This window comes from Carex rostrata, chromosome 9 (genome assembly GCF_964058835.1).
Source record: "Carex rostrata chromosome 9, lpCarRost1.2, whole genome shotgun sequence".
In the NCBI taxonomy this organism is placed as follows: Eukaryota; Viridiplantae; Streptophyta; class Magnoliopsida; order Poales; family Cyperaceae; genus Carex; species Carex rostrata.
In genome coordinates this window covers 7,521,480-7,529,434 of record NC_135926.1, presented here as the reverse complement: position 1 = coordinate 7,529,434, position 7,955 = coordinate 7,521,480, and the positions used below count along the sequence as shown (strand labels likewise).

General features: G+C 35.9%; 1 protein-coding gene across 2 annotated transcripts; it reads left to right on the top strand.

Moving 5' to 3' along the window:
- The first annotated feature begins 3,236 nt into the window (after positions 1 to 3,236).
- On the top strand, positions 3,237 to 7,396 carry LOC144559460 (BTB/POZ domain and ankyrin repeat-containing protein NPR1-like). Of its 2 annotated transcripts, XM_078308487.1 has the most exons (5): positions 3,237 to 3,946; positions 4,906 to 5,653; positions 5,754 to 5,839; positions 5,885 to 5,957; positions 6,838 to 7,396. In XM_078308487.1, the coding sequence occupies exons 1-5, from the start codon at positions 3,413 to 3,415 to the stop codon at positions 7,062 to 7,064; spliced, it is 1,668 nt and encodes a 555-aa protein (XP_078164613.1). In that variant the 5' UTR covers positions 3,237 to 3,412; the 3' UTR covers positions 7,065 to 7,396. The 2 variants fall into 2 exon arrangements, with proteins under 2 accessions (XP_078164613.1, XP_078164612.1); XM_078308486.1 differs by having other exon boundaries at positions 3,241 to 3,946; positions 5,754 to 5,957.
- The last annotated feature ends 559 nt before the right edge of the window (positions 7,397 to 7,955 follow it).

Genomic DNA, 7,955 nt, shown 5'->3' with positions numbered 1-7,955 from the left:
CTCATAATAACATTGGCCATTCATTTATCTAATGAAATTAAAATCCAAAATAGAGAGTCATAATTTAACTTAGCCGATGTTCTCTCGTTCTCAAATCTCAATAATCTGGTTTTCTCTCCATCTCTCCCTAACTCACTCTCGCTCTAAAACCTAGCTGACGCTCTCGACGACTGGCTGTCTCTCCGGTCGTCACTCCTCTCTCCGGCCTAGACAATTGTCTCTCCTTCGCCTTCTCTACCTTTCGGATTCTCACTTCATTAGATGGTCCGATCGAGGGTTTAATCGAGTGAACACTCGAGATACGATTACTTGTTTTACTGCATATTTCAGTTCTTGTACTTAATCCTCTTTTTATGATTATTTGTTGTGATGTATTTTTTCAATAACAATTTTTCAACTTAAAAACACTCATTTCATATCGGTAAAAGGAAGCCATGTGAATTTTGTCCCGCAAGAAAAAATTAATGTATAAACTACCGGTATAACTAGGGCTGCTAAAAAATAATTTAGTTCGTGATTCGATCCAGATTCGATTCGAAAAATGTGTAGTTCACAATTAAACCAGGTTTGAATCTAATTCAAACCAAATCAAAAGATTCGAACCGAACCTGGTTTGAATCGAACCGAATCTTATTCAAACGAAACTCAAACCTAAAGTTAGTTTGATTCGTTGCCACCCCTAACCAGAAACATGCAGATAAAGATAATGTGCAAGGCACTAAACAAGGGCACTTTTGATTACTTAGCTTACGCACAATTAAAATGCATTAGCTGAGAAAGTTGTTTCCTGTCTCCAAATCGGTAGATCCATTTACCACGGCCTCCAAGGAGCATCCAGGTCAAATTATGTACTTCCAAAGTTCCAATTAAAAAGTTCTATCATATTTTTTTTTTCTCTGTTTTTTTGAAATATTTACCTCCATGCATAGGGATACTACCTGGATGTTGTTGTTGTTTCTTTTTTTTGTTTTTTTTTAAAGTTGAATGTTATACACAAATTTGTTTGATGCCCTATCGTATAAGACTAGAGTTAAAATAGTCTATTGTATTTGTGTCTTAATTATACCTCATATTTTTATTTTTATTTTAAAAATTCAAACAGTCGATCTGAACTGTTCAATATAGTCTCCATATTAAAATGTGTTTGAAAACCAAATTTTATATATATAAATTATTTACTATTATGTTTAGCTAGATACAAAATCTTCTCAAAAATAGTGATTTTGTATATATCTAAATCAGTATTACAAAATTTTCAAACAATATAAATTTTGGTCTTTAAGCAAATTTTAATATAAAGATTATATTAAGAAGTTTGGTCAACTATTTGGACTTAAAACAAAAAGAAATAATATGACATAATTGTGATGACACAAAAACAATAAGATATTTTAATCCTTCTCATATTACAAATGCCCTGTATTATCTCCTTTTTACTGTTTTCTTTTCAATTTTATTTTCCTCATCGTTAATATTCTTAGGCCAAAATTTGAAGTTCTAGAGGTTCATTAAAACTTCAGAGGAAGCAATTATCAAGCATCACAATTTTTGTAGATGACAAAATCATAAATTTGACGAGGTGTGACTAAGAAACTATAAAACTTAACCACTTTTCATGAAGTATAAATTGTACTACATACCCCAAATAACATAATAATTTAAATTTAAATTTGTAATGACCTGCATGATAATAATGCAATCCAATAAATCATAGATAAATGCGTTACACAATGCAAATATTTTTAATCTTGACCTCTGTTAACTATTTTTATCATAATTTTTTTCTTATTACGAGTCCAATAGACATGATTTCAAGAGCATTGCAAAATAGACAATGAAATCTACAAATTTGGTGTTTGATATCTTTTTTCTCACGATTTAGAGTTTATTGTGATTAAAATTTACTTGTAATAAATTGTTATCTAGTGAGTATGTCAAGAATTATAAAGAAATGACTCTCATTTATCTAAAACTTCAAAAATAACATAAAAGTCTATCACTTCAGTCATGTCAATTAGTATCAAGTGTAAAAGTTAGATCACAACAAAAACTCCTCCAGACAAAAAATTTCGAGATTTTTTTTCTATAAAAAAGAAAAAGAAAAAGAAAAGAAACATAGCGAGTACCTATTTTTTTGTTTTACTAATAGATAGGCCGGTAATAGTCCTACTAATTCAAAATGATTTTTTTTTTTTTTTGAAAATTTGGTAGTGACTATCAAAGTTTTATTGATAGAGTTGTTTACAACATCAAGTCCTAAGCAATATTAATACACTCTTATGTTACAACAGTTGTCACACTAGCCAATTTTGTAACCATTATATTTCTTTTCCCACAGAATTGTTGCCACAAATTAGCCTCCTCTGCCGCTTGAGTCACAACTAACTATGGTGGTTGCTTGTTATTTCTAAAAATAACTTCATTGCGTTGTCTTCATATCGATCACAGGACTAATTCAAAATGTTGACTGTTAGAATGAATAGGAGTGGAACTAATTCTAACCCAACTTTTTTAATTTATTTTAGTTCTGTTCAATTAGATGTTGCATTGTGTTACTACAGCAGAATAAAAATAAAAAAATGAATTAGGACCGATTTCACTCATATCCATTATAATATTAAATATTTTGGATGGATAAGACTATCCGTCTATAACTGGTCTTTTATCAGTAAAAATAATCACGTAGTCTTTCATTTTTACTCTTTAGAGCATCTACATCCCTAAAACTCAAAAGGATTTCTAAATAACTGTTAACTACTTTTTAGAAATTATAGTTTTTAAAGTTTCTAACTCTCACATCTCTAAAACTCATTTTAGAGTTTCTATTAAGCCACATCAGCAACAAATTAAAAAAGGAGAAACAATTTGAGCCAATCATTTAGCCAACATAGAGTTTATAAACAGTTTCTTAATAAGAAATTTTCCTGCATAGTTTCTAAATAAGAAACTCTCCCACATCCCTGAAACTGGATTAGAAACTGTCACGTCAGATTAGAAACTCTAATAATTTCAGAAATGTAGATGCTCTTATTTTCTATAGAAAAAAAAATTCTCGAAATTTTTTGTACGAATCCGATATGTTAATCCGCGCGGGACGCTTGCCTTGAAGGAGAGCGCAGTACTCCACGGCTCCACTCCACACTCTTGGGTCTTTTTTTTTTTTTTTTGCAAGTTAAAACGCCACACTCTTGAGTCTTCAGACTCATGTATTGGAGATTTGGAGACAACAATCTGTCCACTAAGCTTAATTTTTTTAAGCATAGAAGAAAGACAAACCAGACTGATTCTCTATCCTCTCCTCTTCCCCTTTCCAAGTCAAAGTCCGAGCCATTGGCATTTCGCGTTTCCGTTTCCTCTCCACCCTTCCAATTTCTCCCCCAAAACCCACCCCAATCGGCCACACCAAAACCTCATGGAGCCCAGCCTCATGACCACTGACTCGGACCACGCCAGCAGCGGCATCTGCTTCGTTGACCCCACCTCTTCCCACTTCCCGGCCTCTTCTTCCGCCGCCGCTGGGGCCGATGCCGACGTGGAGGCTCTCAAGCGCCTCTCTGAAAACCTGCGCTCCATCTTCCAGTCAGAGGACTTCGCCTTCTGTGCCGATGCCACCATCACGTGCAACTCACGTGACCTACGGGTGCACAGGTGCGTGCTCTCGGCCCGCAGCCCGTTCTTTCGTGAATTCTTCTCGAAAAACCGGGAGAACACCGGAGCAATCGAGGCACGTGAACTGCTCGGCGATTTCGAGGTCGAGTACGATGCACTTGTGCTGGTAATGGAGTATATATATAGTGGCAGAGTGGGGCAGTTGCCGAAAGGGGTTTGTATCTGTGCAGATGAGACTTGTTCACATGCCGGCTGCTGGCCAGCCGTCCGATTTATGGTGGAGGTTCTCTATTCATCCTTCACATTTCACATCTTTGAGCTTGTTAATCTCTTCCAGGTTTGTTTATTTTTTTAATCTGGTAATCTTTTTGTATATTTCATATCTGATTTTTAAACTGGTAATGTTTGAGTGTCTTGGTAGTTGGTACCTGCTTCTTTGTGTTGCTGTCCCTTTTCAGCTTTTCCCCTGTTCTTGAAGTATATTTTTTTTGTCTCTTTTTTTCTTTGTAAGTACCGGGGCTGTCGCCCGTCGATCTATTGTAAACACTTATTCATTTTTTTCTTCAGCATCAGCTTTTATTTGGGTCTGTATTGAGTTGGAATACTTTGTAGTTTTTTCTTCTTTCCTTTGTCAAATTTTGATTTGTCGGTATTTCACTGTTGCTCGGAATGGCATTGTTTGGAAGTCGGCGTCTGACTGTGCCAATATAGAAAACTAATGCAAAGATTGAAGAAGGCATGTCAGCACTGAACATGACCAAGTTCTAAAACTAGATAAATTTGCTTTAAGCAAAAGAAGAAAACAGATAAATTTTCAGTATTTCTTGTCAACATGTCAACAAATGTCAACAAATGTCAGGCCCAAAAATAAATTGCTTCTATTACTTTATTGGCCATGCGTCAAAACGGGTCCGTTCCCATTTTTCCTTGTTGCTTAGGTGATAACATTCTTCATCTCATATTCTCCTGATTTGTACAATTCTGGTGGAGCCTCGTATCTTAATAAGAACCATCTAATAAAAAATGGACATCCAAGGAGAGTGCTGTGATTCAATCTGTCCATTTAAAACCAATAATTGATTATGGTTAGATTTTAAACTGATCTAAGCATTTCTGTCCTAATTAGGGTTAATTAAAATTAAAATAAGGCTGGTTTATCAGTACAGCACTTATGGTACTATTTTTTTTGCAATTTTTTTTCTTAGTTTCTTTTTGAGTATCATTTGGGTGAAATGATACACTAAAATCATAGAGTCTGTTGGGACAGCTATTCTAAAGATTGAAATATTGCAACAGAGGCGCCTGATTGACGTACTGGAGAGAGTAGCGACAGATGATGTGCCACTGATATTATCGGTTTCCAACATGTGCAGCAGTTCCTGTCAACGGCTTCAGGAACGGTGCATTGAAATTGTGACACAGTCGGACCTCAACATGGCAACACTAGAGAAAAAGTTACCTTTTGACATTGTAAAACAAATCAGGGATCACCGTGTATACCTCGGTTTATTGAACCCACATGCTGATAACTTCCCTAACAAGTATGCAAGACAGATCCACCGTGCAATTGACTCCGATGATGTCGAGCTCATCAGTATGTTATTGAAAGAGGGCCGCACTACATTAGATGATGCATATGCCTTGCACTATGCAGTGGAGCACTGTGACTCCAAAATCACCATGGAATTGCTTGATCTTGAGCTTGCTGACATCAACCACAGGAATTTTCGTGGGTACACTGTGCTTCATGTGGCTGCTATACGAAAGGATCCCAAGATTATCGTTTCTCTCCTGACCAAAGGGGCCTGCCCGTCGGACCTCACAGTAGATGGTAGGAAGGCCGTCGATATTGCCAAACGGATGACTAAATCGGCTGATTATAATTTGGTTACAGAGCAAGGGCAGGCCTCCCCGAAAGATAGGTTGTGCATTGAGATATTGGAACAGGCTGAGAGACGCGACCCTCTCATTGGGGAGGCGTCTGTTTCTCTTGCTTTGGCAGGAGATGACATGCGTGGCAAACTCCTGTACCTGGAAAATCGAGGTTTGCCTATTAACTTTCTTCATTTAAAAAAAAAAAAACTCTCGTATTTTATAAAAAGTTTTCTCAATTATTATTGGTGGTTTGTGTTTAATTAATGCAGTGGGACTTGCGAGGCTTATGTTTCCTAGGGAGGCTCGACTGGCGATGGACATAGCACAGGTTGATGGGACCCTCGAGTTCAAATTGGGTTTGAGTTCAAACCCAATAAATGGAAACAACCATAGTTCTGCGATGGATCTGAATGAGAATCCTTTTCAGATGAAAGAAGAGCACCGTGCCCGAATGAAAGCTCTTGCAAGAACAGGTATCTGGATACATGGAATTAATAATAGCTAATTTAATATCAAAAAATGATATAACAATCCATCATTTTGTTTGTTCTACATATTTTTTAACTTAACAATCATGCCAACTTTGTATTAAATATATTGGTTCACCATTTAAATTAATGGTTTTTTATTCCAACTAACTACAATGATATATTTTTCTTTCTTTTTTCTTTAAAAAAAAGGTTGCTCAATAAAGCTGTAATCATTTTGTAATAGTGAACAAAGGAAGTATTTCTGAATTTTTATTATGAAGAACTCTAGTTGGGTGTGCTAATTGGCATTTACCTTACCTTTAACAAGAAAATAGGACAAAGAAAGATGAAAAAAAGGAGGTGAACTCATGCTGTTGACCATTTTGGGATTTCCTTTTTAAGAAAAAGAGAAGTCAACCACAAACCTGAAATAGCAAAAGTTCCCTGTACTTGAATAATTTGGGTTCTAATGCTTTGAGGTATGCTGAACTGTCACTAACAGTCTGAAATTAGTTGTAACCCCTTGTTGAACCGCTTAATCCATTGGTTTAACTATGTGATGAATGGAAATAAATCTGCTGTTATTCCCAAGGAATAATAGGAACCTGTTATTCCGATCTCAACTGATTAAATTTTTCCATGCTCGAATCTCAAAGAAACAAGTTTTTCATGTATGAATCTCAATAAAAACCAACAATTGAAATCAGAATAACAGGTTCCTGTCATTCCTTGGGAATAACAGCAGATTTATTTCCATGATGAATCCGACTAAAACTGTTAAAAGTCAACTGATGAATTAATGTCCAGTAGCAATAATTATCTTATGATCATGCCTTGTTATCTTTTGACAAAACAAAATGTCTTTCATCTTTGTGTTTTACAGTGGAGCTAGGAAAGAAATATTTTCCACGTTGCTCAAATGTTTTGGATAAGATAATGGACGAAGACCTGTCAGGGCTGGTAGATAATTGGGATAAATCAGAGGAGAAGAAGCGGCGGTTCAATGACGTTCAAGATATGGTTAAGAAAGCTTTCTACGAGGACACGCAGGAGAGGGACCGCTCTGCGCAGTCCTCATCATCCACATCTTTCCATCATGCCCGGAGATGATTCGATTCAAGTTCTGCTAGTTTTGTGGTATGTGTGATTTGGTGTTGCATTTTGACATCCCTTGCCATTTGGGGGTATTATAACAATGAGAGTTTTTTTTAAGATTGTACGAGGAGATGTTAACTACCTCCTGCTTTCTGTAAATAGAAGCCATTTTGCTCATTGCTAGCTGAACTGTCGTGTATAGTATTTCTTAATTATGTGATTTTGTCCTGTTCCTTTTAGATTAAATATCCATATGAACTTTTCATGGACTTTGTTGTTGTTGTTTGTAAATGTTTCTGGTCGAAAATAGAAATTAAAGTTTGAATGACAACGACTCAACGACGCAATCATTTGGGGAAAGTTAGCTTTTTAATGCTTGGCTATAGTAAGCAATTTTTTTTTAGGCTTCAATACGTCAGGTTACAATTTTTTTTAGGGAGAATTTCATATATCCCCCTCAAAAACCTTGAAATTACGTATTTCTCCCTCTAAAATTCAAAATATCATATTTACCCTTCTAAAGTTGAAAAACTCACGAATTTACCCAATTTATTGATTTTTCTAATAAAACTCATTTAAAAATTTTAAATTACCCATTTTACCCTCTCTCTCTCTCCGTCTTTTCTTCTTCACCTTTCTCTCCAGTTTAGTCGAGGCGATAGTCCTGTTCTGGGTGGTACAAGGTGTTCATACGAGCAATCAATGCCAAACAGGCGGAAGCAAGGGCCGTAGTTGAAGGGCATAAATTGCTGGTAAAATATGAAAATACTAGAGGGTTGGTATTGTTAGATTCTCAGGAGGCCATTACATCAATTACTGGAGCATACCCAAACATACATGATTGGAGATATTTCATTGAAGTATGACAAGCATAGATATTGCAATCTGAGAAGGGGAATCAGCTCA

Bases quoted from the DNA above. Each gene is read 5' to 3' on its own strand.
- LOC144559460 (XM_078308486.1), top strand. From the start codon at position 3,413: ATGGAGCCCAGCCTCATGACCACTGACTCGGACCACGCCAGCAGCGGC. The intron at 5,654-5,753 runs GTTTGCCTATTA...TAATTAATGCAG, and splicing joins CCTGTACCTGGAAAATCGAG to TGGGACTTGCGAGGCTTATG. The intron at 5,958-6,837 runs GTATCTGGATAC...TGTGTTTTACAG, and splicing joins GAAAGCTCTTGCAAGAACAG to TGGAGCTAGGAAAGAAATAT.